The 19,614-nt window shown below is 40.5% G+C and overlaps 1 protein-coding gene across 1 annotated transcript; it reads left to right on the top strand.

Annotated features, from left to right (window-relative positions):
* Positions 1-1,616: 1,616 nt before the first annotated feature.
* On the top strand, positions 1,617-19,128 carry RNF149 (ring finger protein 149). Its single transcript, XM_062515038.1, has 7 exons — positions 1,617-2,091; positions 9,260-9,510; positions 12,341-12,409; positions 15,179-15,261; positions 15,730-15,826; positions 18,515-18,710; positions 19,070-19,128. Exons 1-7 carry the CDS (start codon positions 1,626-1,628, stop codon positions 19,126-19,128), a joined length of 1,221 nt encoding a protein of 406 aa, XP_062371022.1. The 5' UTR covers positions 1,617-1,625.
* The last annotated feature ends 486 nt before the right edge of the window (positions 19,129-19,614 follow it).

Below are 19,614 nucleotides of genomic sequence, written 5' to 3'. Positions count from 1 at the left end.
GAAAACACAACTGTTGCCTTCTAAAGGAAAACAACCATTCAAAAAAGGCTGGTAGTTGGTGAAAACAAGTGATTCATCTTAAAAGCTGGGGAAAAGTACAGATGTGTTCCATGAAAAAATTATGGAAGACTTCAGAAAAAAAAGGGAAGACTTCATGTTCATTGAAGAAGAGGTGTATGTCAAGTACTTCTATTGAATGGAAAACAAGCCTGTAGAATGATCATGTCCATTAAGTACCTTAATCTTGCACTCATCTTCTTTTTCCTCAAGACACGGTACAGACCGTGTCACCATTTTTCATCTTCTGGAATGAGCTCCCCTCGACACAACAGCACAGGCACCATGTGTATCTCACCGCGCTAGCTCCATTCCTTTCCCCTTGCATGTCTGTACACCGTTCTGTTCTTTGCTGGCTTCTGGCCACCTCTTGTTGCCTTGTGTCCTTGCTTCTGGCGCTCCAGCCTCCCTCCACTCCTCGGGAAGCCACGCTGCACCCTCGAATGAGGGCGAGGTGTGCCCCGGAGGGTGCGGTGGTGACTCATTTACCTTGACGCGTGTGTCACTGCCGGGGCTGGTGTATACGGGACTCGCACCTGCCCCCACGGCAGGGCCCAAGGCCGAGCAGGCCCCGAGGGCTCCTTGGCAGGGGAGGGCGGGTGCCAGGCAGGGGAAGTGGCCACTCCGTGCAGGAGGCGCTTCAGGTTGATCCTCGTGGCCCCCAGTTGTGTGCAGGTGGCCAAGGGTGAGCTCTGCTCCGTAAACAGCCCGGGCAGACCGGAGTCAATGGCCTATGTTAGAAACAGAGCGGCCAGCAGGGTTAGGGAAGTAATTCTCCTCTTCTGCTTGGCACTGGTAAGGCCCTATCTCGAGTGCTGAGTCCAGCTCTGGGCCCCTCAATTCAAGGATATGGAGGTGCTGGAACCGGTCCAGAGAAGGGCAATGGAGCTGGTGAAGAGGCTGGAGCACACATTCTATGAGAAGCAGCTGGGAGCTGGGGCTGTTTGGCCTGGAGAAAAGGAGGCTCAGGGGAGACCTTGCCCCTCTACAGCCACCTGAAAGGAGCCTCTAGCCAGGTGGGGGTCGTCCCCTTCTCCCAGGAAACCAGCGGCGGGGCATGAAGGCACACCCTCAAAACTGCGCCAGGGTGGGTTTAGGAGGAACACTAGGAGGAACACTAGGAGGAATTCCTTTACGGAAAGAGTGCAAGACGTCGAGGCAAGCTGCCCAAGGAGGCGATGGAGTCACCGGGTCTAAGGAAAGACCAGACATGGGACTGAGTGGCATGGCCTGGCTGACATAACGGAGTTCGACCACAGCTTGCACTCGATGATCCCAGAGATGCTTCCCAACCAACCTAACCGATTCTCAGACGCTGTAGCTACCCCCCCCTGCCCCCCACGCCTTGTTTGCCGGCCCCCCGCCCTCTCCCGGCATGCCGCGGGGTGGGGCGGGGCGACCTGGCCCGGCCCCCTGCTCGCCCTCAGCCGCGGCGGGCGGGCTCCGCCCCGGGCGGCACCGCGGGTACCTGCACGGCGCGGGGCGGCTGCGGGGCAGAGCGCGCCGGTGGCGGCGGAGCGACGTGCGCGCGCTTCTCCGTTTCTCCTGATCGCGGCGGCGGCCGGGCCATGGTGCGTCGCGCCCGGCTGGCGCTGGTGGCGGCGGCGCTGGTGGCGCTGGGGGCGCCGCCGCCGCCGTGCGCGGGCGCCCGGGCGCTGGAGTGGTACACGGCGTGGGTAAGCACGTCCTATGTGGAGCCGCTCAGCAACCGCACGGTGAACGGCCGCACGGAGAGCGGCCGCTACGGGGACAGCTCGCCCAAGGAGAGCGCACAGGGCCATGTGGGCATTCCCCGCGGCGCCTCGCCCCGCCACATGGAGGGTTGCGACGCCGACACCGACTACGACGTGCCGCTGCCTCCCGGTGGCCGTGGGCCCTCTGAGGGCAGCCCACCGACCTGGATCGCCCTGGTGGCCCGCGGTGGCTGCACCTTCAAGGACAAGGTCACCAACGCGGCGCGGAAACGGGCGGCCGCCGTGGTCATCTACAACGAGGCCCGCTTCGGCAACAGCACCGTCTCCATGTCCCACCTGGGTGAGCTCCCCGCGCTCGCCGAGGGGTCGGGGGGATCGCTTTGTCTAAGGCCGGCCCGCATCGGTGATGCGGCTCTGCGCGGTGAGGACCGGGAATGTGGGGAGACAGAAATCCCTGTGAAAATTGTACAGAACCCGGCGATTTTGTTTTCTCTTCCTGTAAGCCACGCTAGGGAAAGGCCGGGACCGTCTTCTGTCTCCCAAGTTACAGGCCGGGCGTCAGGGAGGAAATGCGGCACAACCATCGGGACCGGCAGCCGTGTGGGAGGCTTGAATTTTCTTTAGAGATACCTTTTTGCCTGGTGCCCTCCGGCAGAATGGCTACAGCGGGCACAGGTAGGCCGCTTTCTGCAGGCCGTGTGGAAACGCACCAGGTATCCCGAAGATGCCTTCAGGTGCTTCTTGGAGGTACAGCTCTAGCTATTTGAAGATAGCTTTTGGTACAGGCTTTGTTGTAGTAGCTTCATCCTGCGCAGGTCTGTTGAGAGTGAGAGAGGTGTAAGCATCAGGTAATACTTAAACGCTCGCAAATGCAGTAAGAAAACTGAATCTTGGAGAAGGATGTTGGCTTGTCTTAGCGTACTGCTGCTGCCTGTGTAGCTTGTAGAAGGGTTCTGTGATTTTTGCCGAGATAGGAATCCAGATGTTCTGTCACCGCAGTCCCTGCTCGGGCTGTGGCACAAAATACTTGCTGAATTTTTATGGTTATGACAGTATTAAATGCTTAAATCAAAGAGGCAAGAAAAGCCTCAAAACTTGGCAGTAAGATCAGTTTGCTTTTGTAGATTTTTGAGAAACTGGAAGGTCTTCAGAAGAGGATGTGAAATCAAGGCAAACTAAGTAAAAAATTCTGTAGATGCGTGCTTCACATGATTTTGCTACGATGACTTTATTAGTGCCTGGGCTCTCATTCCTGGTTGTGAGGTAGGGAAGGACCAGGGACTTGGATGAAATAAAACCATAATGTGCTTCTAAAGGAAACAAACTTATTTTAATGCAGTGAGCGGAAAATCTAAGCCAGGGAGCTGTTTCCCTATTGCACATGTGATTTATCTATTGGAAAACACGTCTCTCCTCTTGGAATACCCAGTGGCACCAACTGGGAGATTGGAATCATGATTTTGGTTCTTAGTCTGCTGCTTGCTTGAGATCAGCCAGGCCCATTTCATATTCTTAGTTCACTGTGAAAGTGGAGGTGAGATGAACCTTTAAAATGAACCTTTGGTTTTGATCCTAGGTGATGATTAAGATACTTTGTTGTGTAGTACTGCTTTCATCTGAGACAGTGTGTTTTTCTTGCTTTCACCCTGTTTTGGCGATCAGCACATTTTTTTCCCCCCACGTTCTTCTCCATTCCCCATTGTAACCTCTAATAAGTTTTATTTGCTTTTTTTGTTGAATCTTTCCTTCTCATCTTGCTTATTTTGTAATTTAAAAAAAAAAATCTCTTTTTACTGCTATCATCTTTATGCTACCGATGACCTTATTTGGCTTAGTACTCAGTTTTGGACTTCACTAGTATAGTTACATCTGCCACTGGCGTACAGAAAAGTGCTCTCTGACTGCTCGTTGGGTTTTTTTTTTCTCTTGAACTGGCAGAATGTTGGTGATGGAAGTTCCACCTATGTAGAGAGTGTGATTTAGCATAGTGCGTATATACAGTAATACATTTGTATTTATACTGACTTCTTAAATGCAGGTTCGACCTCATGATTGAGTGAGATTGTAATAATATATCACAATATAATTACAAGCTCTGATGTAGTCATAAATGTTTGTTTCGTGGTTGACACTTTCAGACATGTATATGTTCAAACACTTTCAGTGCACTTTGGAAATAAAGGGAAGAGATACTGCTAGTGCTTTAAATCTTAGGCTTTTTGAAGAGAAATGATAGAAAGGTCTGTGGGAGACTGGCAAGGAAGAATGTGGAAGGTAAAGCTATAGTTTACGGGGTCTACATTTTCATTTCTGTGGAGAGATTTGTGAACTGGCGCATAAGGAAGCAAGCTTTCCTTCTGGGACGAGTGCTGAGGATGAATACTGTGGGAAATCTGCAGTGCAGTAACCAAGGAGTAGAGTTATATATGCATAAGTAAAATCTGCTTAATGCATTTGCAATTAGTGGCACTGAAAATGATGTGAGATGGAGCAGTGGTTACGGTTGGTAGAGGTGCAGCCCAATTTAAGTGAAGGTGATAGACAGCTCTTGTGGTCTCAGTGCTGTCTTTTCACTCTCTGCCTGGAAAACCTAGCCTTTGAATTTTCTGGGTTGTGTGTGATACGTGCATGCTACTTTTGTTGGTGGTCTTTTGGTGTTTTTAGGCATGGTTCAGCCTGAGTATAAAGAGAGGTTCTTGATTAGAAGAAGAAATTATTTGTTGTATCTGGTGTCAAAGCGTTTAAAAAAGGACAAGTATTCTGAATGATCTGTATTTTTTCACCTTGTAAGCTTTATGAATGCAGTGAGTAGGGGTTTTAACTAAAGTTTTGGAACAAGAGAGTAGAGAACTGCAGTGTGTAGCCTTGAAATCCTGAAGCCCTGAAATTCAAGACAAGGTTCTGCAAATGTGGCTCTACTGATATGTCTTATTTCAAGCCTTTACTCTGTCCAAATTGCAGTGTTCAAAATGCTTGATGACTTCTCTTTTCCAGCAAAGTAATAGTGACACAATTTCATGTGTGGCTGAAAAACTTTTTTCATTGGAAAACTCTCATTTTACCTAAATGACTTGGGGAGTTGTGCTTCATTTACTGAATCTGAAAGATACAAATTTAGACTTCAGTTTTACAGACTTGGCAGGCAATTCTAACTGTTCACTTTTGGTGATGATAGTGAACTTAATACAATACAGAAGCTTCAAAGTGCTTTCCGAAACCAAAATAAATACTGCATGTAAATATTAGCTGGGAGTGGGTTGGAGAAGAATCTGGAGAGGCAAAGTCTGGAGTGTTGTGGAGACCAGACTAAGGAGAGTCAGAGGCTCAGTTCTGGTTCAGAAGTTAGGGGGAGGCAGAGGTATATTGTAATGGAAAGAAAACAGGGTCTTCTGGTTCTGTAGTTTTCCTGTTACACTTCATGCTGGGCACCCAACCGTCTTTGTATCCTCCCCCCGCTGCCCCGCCAAGCTAGGATTTGGTGATCTTGATCAGAACATGAGTTAGTTGCCTTATTGTAGACTGTAGAATGAAATGTGGTTGTGCTTGACACACAGGGATGGGAGGTGCTGCCTGTAATAGTTTGAGGTAGGTCTGGATTAGGGCTTTAATTCATGGTTTGTGGATTTAAGGGAAGCTTGGGACTTGAGTGTATGACTTTGTCTGCATAATGAAAATGGTCTTTGATTTGCCAACATACATCCAACTAATTCTTTCCTCCATTGTCATGTTTTTTATAATGCACATGTATTGAACAAAACAGATGCAAATTACTTTGTGCTCATGATTTAATAAGTTCTTAACATCTCCAAAGCAGCAGAGTTAGAGTTATTTTGGCACATAGTTCAACTCTTTGCTACATTGTTTGCAGCACTAATCAGGATTATCAAATGGTGCATAATTTCTGTATTACTGCTCTTTTCTGTGGAAAGTTTCTGGTACTGTAGCTTCTAAAAGGACAGTGGCTTGCATAAGTAAGGCATGACTATGATGTTGAGCTGGTAATGCTGTTCTGAAGATGCAGGAGTAGTTGCTTATATCTGTCTTTATAGATAAAAGTGTGTATAGGAACTCAGGTGGAACGAGTTTGTGTCTCAGTGGGTGTATATCCTTCTTGAGGCAGGTGAAAATACAGCATGCAGCAGGGATGAGGTTGGGGTAGATGGTTAAGTAAGATGGTTGAACTCTGGGAGCTTTCTGACATTTCTCAGGATGACTAAAACTAGTGTGTCTGTGATCAGTTTCCGGATAGCAAAAATATCTTCTTCATCTCTAAGCATGAATGGGAATAAATGTTGTAGTTTGGTGTGCCTGGAATCAAGATCTGTACCTGTCCTACTTTTTCCTCATCGGTAGAACGATGGTTTCCTTTAGCAAAAAAATACTGGGAGTGGTAGCAGTAAAACTATCTGCACTAGCTTGAAACATAACTTCATCTTTAGGGTTCCAAATTCCTTTTTTGTAAGTATCCTAAGGATCTGCCAGCCCTGGTAATGTTAAAAAGCACAGATCAAATTTTAAGTGGAGCCAATGTCGCTGAAGCATCAATCAAACCTAGGGAAAAAAGTTAAGTTTACTCTAGTAGAGTAAAAATGTGATTATTTGTAGTAAAACTAGAAGGTTATAGAAAGGCAAAGCCAATAGAACATGCTTTCAGTAGATGCATATGTGACACTTGGAGTTTTCTTTATAAATGTGATTTGAGGTATCTGAGTTGTATGGCAATTGAAGAAGCTGATGGAATGACTCACCATCATTTCAATCTTTGAATAATGAGTTTCAGAACAGCAGGCTAAAATTAGTAAGGAATGAGTTAAAACCCTTAGTGTTACAGGCTGCTCAGGGCAACTGCTTCTCTGAGACTGCTCTTGTTCCTTTTGTAATCATGGATTGCAATTATTCTTCTGCCCCTTCTGTCTCATGGCCTTCAAGGCCACTGGGTTTAGTTGCATGTATTTTTTATGGCAGGTTCATCACCAAGTCTTTAAAGCTGTTAAAATGCTTTTAATGGGTATTTATTTTAAAATGTATAGTATACTTATGTTAATTCTAAAAGTGGAAGGTGTCACATGTCTAGCAGCCATTGTGCGGAAGTAGCCTGGCTTTCATTTCAAGGAAATAACTGTCTGGTAGTTGGGCATTCTAGTGTCAAAGAAGAGAAGGACAGTACTTATTGTTGTGGGGGTTTTAAATACTTGATCATTAGAAATAGTGCAGAGAATCAGATAGCAGGATTAAACTGATTTAAGATTTCAGGACTGAGGTAGAAATTTACTGATTGAAATACCCAGGCTGCCTCTAATCTTGAAACTTCCTTTTCTTCCTTAAGCTTGGATGAAACCACATAAATCTTTCCAACACATTTATATCATTCGCTGGCCATCCTTAGGCACCCCTCCTGTTATTTGTACCTCTTACAATTGATTAAGGACACAGGACCTAATTTCCTAATTTAGGTATGGGGATGGCAGTTCTTAGCAATGTAAGATAAATTCCTACTTTCGTATGATTTTTTTCTTGCCAACTCCCTGTGGAACTGTGCAGGGTCAGAGAGCAGAGTGTTTCACACTTCTCTGAGTTTCATGAGGCTCTTTAGTAGTGTTTTTGTTCTGTTTCAGAGAGAAGAACAGTATTAATTAACCAATTGGTAGTATTCATGGACTTGGAGTATCATGTGGATCAACATATTGTTGGTGAGCAGAACTAATTAGTGGAGCCTGGGTGCTTGTTGTCTGTCTGTCTTCAGCTTCACTGCTTTGTGTCTCCAAACACGCCCACCAAGCAAGGCAGCATAGGTGGGGTGGGTGTTGCTGGTGAGTAGAGTGGGGTGCCTGAGGGGAGGCACAAGTTGGTGTAACCCTATTGGGAAAATCTACTTTTTTGTTTGGTCTGGGTCTGGGTCTGACAGACACAGGTGTAATGGTTCTTATAGTAGGTTACCAGAGGTGGGATGGTTGTGTTAAGGTGAACTTGGGAAGGGAGGTTTATTCAGCTAATGCCTGGAACCTTTAGTTTTCATCCAGAGCAAACTATGCCTTATGGAGGAAGGAGTTCTATGTACACAAGTGAAACTTCTGCAAATTCCTCTTGGCTTGGTAGCAGAGTGGCCAGAATTAAAAGCTGTCACAGCCAGAATTGTCTCAGCTAAAGGATTTTAGTTTAAATAGTTCAGGCAAATAACTCTTTGTCTTAGTAGGCAGAAGTGGCTAAAGCCAGAATGCAGGCTTTGGATTTTGAAAATCCCTATTTGATGTGATGTTATAAATAAGGAAGCCATTTCTTCTGACATAGCTTCTCCCTAAGGAATCTAAGGGAAAGAGGCTTTAAGCCTTTGGGGGGGAGGTCTTGTTGCAGATAGGTAATCTTTTGTGCATCTAATAAAGGTAGCTGTAGCATTACAGCTTTAGACTTTCAGCTGGCAAAACCCCTCTCTTTTTCTTCCTTTCTCTCTGAATCAAGACTAGTTTCAATTTTTGTCAGAGGTAGGAGAGCAAAGTAAACTATGAGGCTGAGACTTACCAAGGTGGCAGCAGTGTTGGTACACACAAAGTAAGAACTATTTAAATAGAAATATCATAGAACAGTGAAAATGTGACATTTTTAATAGGTACATTTGTTTGTAATTTGTTTTGTAATACCTGGGTTAGATATTTCTGAGAATACTGGATATTCTTCCAGAAAAAAGGTGGAATAAAACACTAGTCACAGTGGTCTTTGAACTTTGCTAGCTGATCTTGATAGTATCTTACTGGTTTTGGTGGCAGTATGTTGCCTAAAGGTTTTGGGGTTTTTTTTGAAGTTAGTTTTCTTTCATATGGACTGAGAGCTCTAGACTTCTAATTATTTAGAAAAATCTTTTTGCTCACTGCTTCCAAAAGAGTCACAAAGTATTTCTTGACAAGTCCTAATCATGAAGTCTCATTACATTTTGAATGTTTAGTATTAAAGCATCTCTAAGTATTTAAATGTTTAAAATAATTTATTATTTAATATATTATTAAATATCTGAATATTTTTGTCTTTTGTTCATATATCCAGTGTAATTGGGCTGTAGGTTCAGATTCAAACTAAATTGAAGTGTCTCTCTTTGATGTTTGCATACTGTCTCCATCTGCAACTAAATTTCCCATGCTGACAAATAAAAGACCACCTGTTTCTGAGCTGCAAGCTAGAACTTAAGCTGCTTCAAGATGAGCTGTGTATGACTTGTCTGGCTTTTTTCCATGGATCCACGTCTTACCTCGCTGTGGAATGACGACTATAGGCCTTGAACAGTGAAGATGCATCTGTTGAACTTGTTGTTGGTTTGAGAATTTTTGGAAGTAAATAAAGGATTCTTTACCAGTAAACTTTCTATCAATTCTGCTATGTGTGAAAAAAAGCCCAGGAGGCTTTCCTATAACTTAGCTTGCTGATCTTAACTGAAGAGGCCCAATTACCCTCAAGCAAGAATGCCTACATTTTTACTGTGACTACTGACTTTTTTTCTTTTTTTTTATTCCCTCCAACAGGAACAGGAAATACAGTGGTGATAATGGTTGGTTATCCAAAAGGAATAGAGATATTGGAGCCAGTACGAAGAGGTATTCCAGTAAGAATGAGCATTGTGGTTGGCACACGACATGTGCAGGAATACATTAGTGGTCAATCAGTTGTGTTTGTAGCCATCGCCTTCATCACCATGATGATTATATCGCTTGCTTGGCTCATATTTTACTATATACAACGTTTCCTGTATACGGGATCACAGTTTGGAAACCAGGTAAATAGAGATAATGGCACTTAAAAGTATTTACTCCTTCCTGTGTCGAATCAGTTGCCTAACTTTGATTGTTTTTTGAAGCATTCTTCAAGATCTGTGCCTTCTTCCTATTTGGCTAACTGTGAATGCTGCTCAGCAACAGTCAGTGAGCACTAATAAGCACTATGCTAATTGGCATCACAAGTTTGACTAGTTATAATTATTAGATGCTCATATGAAGTAATGAGAAATACATTTAGCAACTTGTCAACAACAAAGTAAGGGCAGCTTCTTATGTGATCTGTCACCTAACTGAACTTCCTTCCTTTTGACATGAAAAGTTATTTTTGTTCTCCTGTAATTTTCATTTTGAAAGTATTAACTTCACTAACCAGACTTCTTTAATGGAAAGAGATCAAGGTAAGTGTTTGGTTTTTTTTAGTATTTTCTTATAAAACCCACAAGTTCTTCAGTGTAAAATTTTTAGTTCTAAAGCTTTATGAAAACTACATTTGATACTTGTAATTCTACAACTTCACTGTAGAGTTGCTGAATTACAGCAGACTAGAAGGTGTGAGATGTGTGGTGAGATTCAGCTCCCTTGGGCTGCTCAAGGTACTAAGAACAGTGAGAGCACTGAGGAGCTTTGGAAGGAGTAATTTTTCTCCTTATTTGCCCTTTTTACAAAGCCAGCTTTACTTTTTTCCCCTGAGGAAAGTACTTCCTCATAGAACAGTGTAGGCTGGGAGTAGTAGTAGTCTGGACTGGTAGTAGTCTGGACTCCTGCAATCAAGAGAGCCACTTTTATGGAGCTGTTGATGATGGAAGTCCATCTGAGTTTTGAAAAGACCTTAGAATGGCACTTAGCACTGCTTTTCAGCTACTGCAAGTAGGTTAGGTTTCTTCCATGATCATCAGCAGCTCTACTCTTTGCAGGTTTTTTTTTTTTTTATCCTCAGTTCAGAAAAAAATGTATTGTTCCAATTAGTGCTCTAGCATGTGTCCTCCTGCCTTTTCCTTGACAAAGTAGATTCTAGCTTTGGGGGAGGAGGGAAGGGATTTTTGTTTGCTTTCAGAAGTCTGAACTCTGTTTAAGACTTAGAGGACTCTTCTAGGAAAAACTTAATTTCTCTTCTCAGTAACTGAGGATAACACATCGGACTTCTGTATTGACTGGGCTTGTGGTCTCCCTGAAGTTTTGGTTTCCTAGAGTCTTTTACTAGGCTTTAAGTCTTAGCCTGTACTTTCTGGGAATGCTTTTGGGAAAACAAAGTTTTTGAGTAGTATTTATAGGACAAGGGATGTGTTTCTGTGTTGTAACAGTTGTTTGGTGAAGAAAATTGCTTCTTCCTGTTGCCGTTTAAATAGCTCACCCAGAGGAAAGTTCACATGCTTTATGGAGCATCGTATCATATAATGTACTTTAGTTTTAAGAATGTGGATGTGATGTTTCTTAGAAACATGTGCCATGGACCCTTAATAGGATTTTGCACTTGTCATCCAAAAGCCAGTAGATTTTGCCAGTGTTGTCATCTGAACGCTTCTTAAATAAGTGAAACTGTCTAACAGTAGGTTATGCCATTTTCTCAAATATTTCTCTTCTAAAATGGCCATTAAAAATAAAAGTGGTGCAAAGTTGGAAAATGTTTTGATGATGTTACTCAAGATGTATTATTAAGAGTCTTAAAGGTATTTTGGAAACAAAAAGTCACTTTGTAACCCAAATCTTGCTTTGCTTGGCTTACAGTCTCAATTAAAATTGAAACTTGTGAGTTAAATATATTATGCTTTAAAGCAGGCTGCAGTGTAGCTGCTAAATGAAGATGAAGATGGGTATCTGTTTAGCAGTAGATCTCCTTGCTACTGAAGATGAAAACAGGACTGTGCAGAAAACCTGAGAAGGTGGAATAGGCTTCTGCTGCTCTTTTTGCCCATTTCTGGGAGACCTTGCAGACTACTCATCTTTAACACCATAAAAATTTAAAAATCACAGTTTTCAGTACTATACATTTGTAAAAATACACGTCATCACAATTATTACAGAGAAAAGCTGTGATTATGGGTTTGAGGTTTTTTATTCCTTTATTGTATTTCTTTATTGGGGGTCGCTGCTAGACAGGTCAGCATCTGTCAGCTGGGAGTGTTTAGTTTTTCAGTTTCTTGCAGTAGCTAGCACTTTGTCATGGACTACAGTACTGCTCTTTTTCCTTGCTTCCCCTCTAAGCATAATTATACTTCATAGAAGTCCAGTATGGTGCATCATGTCTGTAAAGCCTTTCTTGTCTTCTCCTTTGCATAATGTGTCCTTTCAGTGCAAAGTTTTGTCCAAGGCAGGAGACAGTGTTTAACTGGGGGGAAGTATTAATAGCTACAAGCAGCCTTTTGACCTGGTGGCTGACTGTAGGCTGCCTGGAAGTATTTCACCTTTTCCCAGGCTGGTGCAAAACGTACGGTGTGCTTGTTCACGGGCTTGCCTAACTGGAAGGTCTGGTTATATGGCTGTTGTTACAGCTCTGCTTGCCTCTCTAAAGTCTACACGGGTTTCAGCATTCCTATGTGGGAAGGGCCTTAATGCTGGCAGTTGGGATGTGGGGCTGCAGCTGCCGGTGTGCTCGGCACACCCCTGCACAGCTGGGGCTCCTCCTGAGAGCAGGATGCTTACAGAGCCTCAGCAGTGCACAACTTACTGAGCATCTGCTGGCTGGACATGCTTCATAAACAAATTCAGTGCACTCAGATCAATTTGGTTTTTTTAGATGCATTCGGTAATCCCCATGGAAAGCATTTAAAAACTTTAAAATGTAATTCCTGAAACTTCTGTCCATACTAATGCTTAAAATCTTGTTTCAAGGGACATAGGAAAGAAACCAAGAGAGCCATCAGCCAGCTTCAGCTGCATACAGTGAAACGTGGAGAAAAGGTAATTCAGTGTCTCTGGCTATTGCTGTAAGTTTTAAAAATGGTCGTAAAGTCTTCAAAGAATTTAAACTAAAATTACCATAACATAATTGCAGTGTGCCATATAATTTTGGGCTTGTGTTAGGGCCTATGTTTTAAAGGCAGAATTTAAAATTAAAGAGTCAAATTTGAACTACTTATGAAATTACAGCAACTTGGTTGCAAATAATATCTGGTTATATGGAATGTATAGGGGGCTGGTACTGTAGAGATGAGGAAATATTGTTATCTTTTCAGCACTTGAAAACATCAACAAGTGGATTGCAAAATACTTCCGCACAGTTCTTACAGCTGATGTAATGTTCTGTTTTCTTAAAACATTCATCTTCTTATTGATCAGAAGGCCTTAAAAGTATAAAAAGCTTTGAAAAATAAAACAGTTGTTTCATCTTTTGACATATAATACATTAAGGAGCTGTGTAGGCTTAACCTGAAGCATAAATTTTTTAAAGTACATTTCTATGTTATGAAATAAAGCTAATCTAAAAATTAAAGCAGCTTTCAGGAAGTTGGCTTTGACAGCATACGGCCTAAGCTCAGCTGTATTAGAATAACTGAAGTAGAAAAAGCCAACATTTTGAAAGAAAATATTTTAGTTGGAGTTTGGGAGTGCTGATCCTAGATGCAGAATTAGCTTCTGACTAGATTCCTGCTGCTACATAGGCATTTTTTCCCCCCAACCCTTGTCTTACTTGATGAGGTTTTTTTTAAGGGCTGATTTACTTGGAGATGAAAAACAAGGATTAGGTTATTTGTTAGTCTATGAATAAAATTAAAGTGAACAAGGACATTGATATGTAAAAACTTTAAAAGCTGTGCTCCAGCAGAAGCTCTTCTGCTCAGGTCATGTGCTACAGAGAATATGTCCTTCATTTAGTAAATCGATTTGGAAACTTAAAAATACCCAAAAATGTCTTTGAACTTACTTGCCTTTTCCTTCTACACTTTCAGCATCCTTAAATAGTGTTTTACGAGTATTTCTTACTTTTAATTAGATTACTTTTTGTTGGAGCTTAGCATATATTTCAAGCTGTGAGCAGAGGGATATTTATACTTCATACAGTGGTGACATCAGAGATCAAGAAAGACTGAATTGAGCCTAAACCTGTGTAAAGCACTATCAGAGCAGAATGTCAGCATAGAAAGAAAGGGATGCAGAAGGGTCACAATAAACCTATGTTAAAATTAGTAAGATATTAACAGCTTTTAAAATCGATGTTCAGTAAAATCCTCCAAACAGGATTTGTATTGTGTGATTTTTGCATTCCTTCCAATAAATAGACCCTTGACTAAAGTAAATAAAATGGGGGAATTTGTTGTTGTATTGTATACTGGTTACTCCTGTGTTCATTAAGAAGAGTATAATGAGATAAGGTTAGAATCTCTCTGTTAAAATAGAACTTTTCTGTGTGACAAATTTTATATTAATAATGGGATTTGAATTAACCTGCTATCAGCAAATTTATGTAACTTGCTGATGCAGAGGTATTTTCATGAACTTAATTTAAATTTGTGTGTAAATGTATGTTTTTTCTTTAAATATTTCCTTTCAGCCATTTAAAAAGAGTATATTTCTTTTGTTGTGATGCAGTGCAGTCTTTAGTTATCCCCACTGGAAGTTGAGATATTTAACTAAAAATAGGTCATATATTAAAAGTGTATTTGCTATCATGTAGATTTTTCCTGAGAAGCTTATGGGATTATTGTAAAATGGACACTCATTTGAGTATCTGCTACATATGGAATGGTTGGATTTTGCCTCTTGGACAGAAGAAAAAATAACTTGTTATAGAATAAGCACTTGTCTTAACTTTGCTTATGTAAAAAAACAGTCTTAATACTTAGCAATTTAAGGCATTGATTGTGTAAATTGATAGCATGCAAAGGAAGGAAATACTGGCTTTGTACTTGAAAGTTTCCTTGTGGAACTAAGTAGTTTGAATGTTTGTATTGAAACTGAAGTGCTTCAGAAAGTTGTAAATCAAAAATACTAATTGTTTGGGGATGAAGGCAGAGGAGTTTTCCCACTGTCTGTTCTTCTAATACTGAGATTTTATACAGCCCAAATAATGTTGGATTATTTTCTTGTATTTGGAGCTATCCATCATATTTGCACTGCAACTCTAAGCAGGGCTTCAAGAAGACAGTAAGACCTGTTAGAAAAGGTATTTAACCCTTAGATAAAAATAGAAGTGGGGGAATGATATTCTGTCTAGTTGAACTTGGAGAAAAGTTTTAACCCCAAATTTCATACTTGTGTTCTCTTCTGGTTGTGAAGGAATATCTGCTAGGATGTGGTAGAAAAAAGAAAAAGGTGAAGAAGAGGTTTGCAGTATTCAACCCCAAAAATCTTTCTGCTCTTGGAAATCTTTGGGACCGTTCATTCAGAATTAGATTGTACACTTTGATTTCTGCTGACCTCTTCTAAAATGTTTTCATCTTACAGCTACTTTCAACTGAAATATTCCTGTGCTTCTACGAACAAAGCTATGTATGAGATTTAATAAGTTACTTAGGATGCCATGTATAGCTATTTAAATTAGAAAATCTGAGTTTGGCTGCTTTAGTATTTGATAACTTGATCAAATCACTTCTCGATATAATCTTGAATTAATTGAGAAAGGTTTTTTATTTGCTATGCCCTTTAATATATCTTGCATTCTTTGTAGCTAGCTACTTTTTCTGTAATGAAGTACGAATGTAATGCACTTAAATGTGTTGTCATATTTAGGGTTTAGATGTTGATGTTGAAAACTGTGCTGTGTGCATTGAGAACTACAAACTGAAGGACACTGTCCGAATTCTGCCATGCAAGTAAGTTATCATAGCTATTCTTTACACCTTAGCATGTTTTTCTGAAGAAGTGGGATGAATTCCCTATAAATTCTTCTGAACCTCTGGTGGCAGAGCTGAAACTGCTTTTTGTATGGCCTGTTAAATGTTGAAAGGCACTGTAAGACCACATAGCACTTCATATGTATATGGGGACAAGGGAGCAGTTGGGAGAACTGTAGGGGTGAAGTAGAACTTGCTTAAATTAGAACTGTACACTGTTGAACTGATAACAGAATGGTGTCTTTGTGGTTATTAGCATCTCCTCTTCAGAAAGCTGGCATGAACCAAAAGGTTTCCAGAACCATGTCGGTACTAGTAAATTGAGCAGCAGCTAATTGTCAAGATTATAAAGGAAAGATTTATTTTCATTGTTTTAACTTGCACCCTGTTTGAAGGAAGGGTGTGTGGCTTTCATGCTAAGTTCTAAGGAGCATTTATTTTCTTTAGGCACATCTTCCATAGAACGTGCATTGATCCTTGGCTTTTGGACCACCGAACTTGTCCAATGTGTAAACTAGATGTTATCAAAGCTCTGGGATACTGGGTATGTTGCATACTACTTTAATCTTCAAAGAAGAAGTCTAGGGGGTAAGACTTCATGTAACTGTTCAGAATGAGAGCAGCTGTTATTTGACAAGACTCAAGAAGCTGGGCAAAGATGCAGAGTAATTGAATGAGAACCAGTAAAATAAGGGAATTTTATGGGTATGAAAAATACGTTGAGCAGCTTATGAATCTTTGGTAACTGATTTTTTTTTCTATCTCCAGCTGTTGTTAAGGAATTTTAAGCAGAGGTGAGACTGTTTGCTCAGTCTGCAAAAATAAAACTGAATTAAATAAATCTAGAACATATATTTGATGTTGCTGAAAACTGTGATTCAGAGGAAGAAATTGTAGTTTTTCTACAGAGAATATTTGTGTACTTCTACATATGCCCCATGATTTATCCTTGTAAATGAGCTGGTACTTAAAACCTTCCTAAAGACATTCACCAGAAATTGGTTAAGTAGAGAAAATGATGTGCTCTCATTTCTTTCTGACAGCACCAGAAAAGAGAGATGAAGACACATGCGGTAGGTTACTCGGTCACTGTTGATAAATAGTCTTGAGTTCCACTAAAACACTATAAGCAAGAATGTGCCTCTCTTATCTCATACAGATCTACAGAGATCTCTAGTAAATAGGGGTGATTTTTTGGTTTGGGATTTTTCTTTCATACACTAGGTCTGTGTTTTGACTACCTTTTCTCTTACTTCATTTCAGAGACTTTCCAGATCTGTGGAAGAGTGTTATGAATTACTGTTTTGTTTTGTGAAAGGGGACAAAACCCTTGCTATGTAATATGTATATACCAGATTTTGGTGCTTCTATATATTAAGTCACATTTTACCCAGGAGTCACAATCTTGTTGTCATGTGGAATAGCTATTGCTACTTTAATATTGTTATATTAGCAGCTTGGTTTCTGCTCGAATTCAATTCTTGAGGTTGATGTACCTTGTGTTAAATGCAGAAGAACTTATCTTTTTGAATATACAGGCTGAAAAGTGAAATACTGGAACCTTCAGAATAATTATATTCCCTGAATTTGTGCTGTTGCAGAGGATACTGGTACTAAGCCCACCCAGGATGTGTAATAACTCCTCTGCTTGTTGGTTAAAATGACTTTTGGAAAGCAGATTGGATGGGATTATATTAAATAGAGAAAAGCAGTTCATTTTTCTAATGAAATGAGGCAAATGGGTGCTGTGTGTGCATCAATTGTTCCAAGTCTCACTGAAGCTAATAATGTGGGAAACCATTCAGGATTTTTTTTTTTTTTAGGTTAGTTTTCAGTTTAATCCATGTTGCCCAATCAAGTCTGTGGAGTGATTGCCTGAACTTTTTACTGATGTGAAGAAAAGTGCAAAGAGCAAGGCAGCTTGTCTCAGCACTGCACTCTGAACCTGCAGAAAATAATATGCAGCCTTATTATAGAAATGTACTAAACGTTCTGCAGAGAGGCTCAAGGGCCAGTTCAGTTATGGACAACAAATACTTCAGATGCTTTTACATTTTTAAAGGCTTGAAGTAAAAAAAAGGCACTAAGTTCTGTGATGTGGCTTTTGTAAAGAGCAGACTTCAGTGGTCTAGTTCTTCATTAATCTGTTTTTTTTATGAGAGAAAGAATTGCTGTTCAGCAAGTCTGACTGATTTTGAAGAGCATTACTGAATTTTGTAGTTTCAGTGCTTATTTAACTGTTTAAGTTTTGGAAACCAAAATCATTAATACACCCTCTCATCTGCAAACATAAAGATACGTATCACATGTGTCTTGTGTTCAATTGTAGCATGTTTATAGCACATTAAAATTCAGTATGTTTCAAATTACACTGATTTGATGCTGAAGAAAGAATCAGCCTAGAATTTCTTAAATTTTAAGATGGGCCTTTGTTAGTCATTCAAGGAAGGGAAAAATGCTTGCTAGTAAGCAAAAAGAATAGCTACTTAAACTGCAATGTATTTGCTTATGTATAAATAGCATCAGTATATCTATGGCAGTGAAGGTAGTCTGCTTAGTTGTAGAAAGAGAACTGTATGTATATATAGTATGTATATGACTTTGGTCAATTCTGAAAATTAATTCAGGGTTGTATAGCTCATGCTATACAATAGGTGAAATAGATCCTTTTGTCTGTGATGCAGATGTGTTCCTGCGAAGTGACAAGCCAGCATGTTACTGTTTTTTGGAATGGACTTAAAAGTTGGTCTGGAGATAGAGGAAGAGAGAATTTGGTTCTGATGTAAATGTTTGTTTACCCATGTAAAAAAAAACGTGGTCAACTACTATCATGAAAAACCAGGACTTGAGACTTCTGCAGACTCAAAGGATCAATGGGTTTTCACAGTGGGGGCTTTGTATGAACTGAGCCTGCTCCTAACCTTCAGCAATACTTTGCTACAGTGTTGAAATAATCCATCCAAAAGGCTGACTGGATGGACTCTTCCTGTTGCTGCTCTTGGATTTGGGGTGGCTTTGGAAAAAGGGCTTTTCTTTTGGTTGGCTTGCTTTCTTTGCAGTCAGACAATAACCTTGACAGTGGACAACATCAATATTATTCCCAGGAGTGCACATGTAATAGCTAAAAAATGGTCTTTTTTTCCAACAAGGTGAGGTTACAAAAGGTGACATGGAGGAATGTTGATATCTGATGGTAGACAAAAGTGACAGTTAAATATGTTTAATTTTGAAGGGGGACCCTGAAGATGTACTTGAAGTTCCAATACCTGAATCCATAAGTGGCAGTGTTTCAGTTGGAAGTCTGAGTATTGCTTTGCAAGATGATGACAGAAACGAAGTAAGCGAATTGTCAGCTTCCTCCACTAATGAATCTGTACTGCAGTGTACCAGCTTAAAAGAGGACGCAGGGGAAACCACGGCCTTGCTTGGTAAGTAATTCTGTGTTTTGCTGGACAAACCTTAGCATTGGACATTGCATTAGAAGCCCTTCACCTAGCAGGTGTAAGCAGTTAGTACTGCAGTGCAGAGCAGACTGAATGGTGTCACTTACTACTGGTCTTGAAAAAATACAAGCAGATTTTCAGAGAGCTCTGTTGAGATGGAAATAACTGGACTTGGGGGAAGGAAAGGTGTAAATACTGTCTTAAGAGGATTACCCAGAGAATCTTGAGAACTTTAGGTATATATGAGTGTGAAGTTTGTTGCCAGAATCTGGATTAATGTAAAGATAAAGTATATTAAAATTGTAAAACAACAAACATTTTTTCTTCTAATTCCTGATTTCTAGATGTGGATGCCAGTAATAACCGGCATGGAGAACATTTATCTAATGGAAATTCCCACTGAACTGTTTCATGGAAGATATCTTGCATAGACTGTTGAAGAACTATTATTTTTTATTTAATTAGTATGGACTTTTGTCTAGTGAACAGAAAAAATAACAATGTAAATTATTTTACCTTTCCAACTTTTCTAGCTGGTGTTCCAAAAGGGCTAATAACTAAGAATTTTGTACACAGGAGGATTTTATAAAATCTCCTCTGGATGTCTCATCCTAAAAAAAGAAAATGCAATAACCCTTTTTCTGTAAGCATTGTTGCAATGTCATTGTGTTCCAGAGGGCTTTAACAAAGATGAAGACTAGGCAGTGAAAATAATGTAGAATGTGTAATGGTTAAATGTTTTGGATGCACTATTTACATTCAGTAATGTACACATGGAGAGCACTTACAAACTACGACTATTAAAATGTTCTTAAAGTTCCGATTTGTTGTAATTGGAGATGAATATTCTTAGAAAAGACTTTAACTTTGAAGGAATCAAATAACCTAA

This window comes from Cinclus cinclus, chromosome 2 (assembly GCF_963662255.1).
Source record: "Cinclus cinclus chromosome 2, bCinCin1.1, whole genome shotgun sequence".
Lineage (NCBI taxonomy): Eukaryota > Metazoa > Chordata > Aves > Passeriformes > Cinclidae > Cinclus > Cinclus cinclus.
Note: the sequence above shows the minus strand (reverse complement) of the source record. Positions and strands in the feature narration are given on the sequence as shown.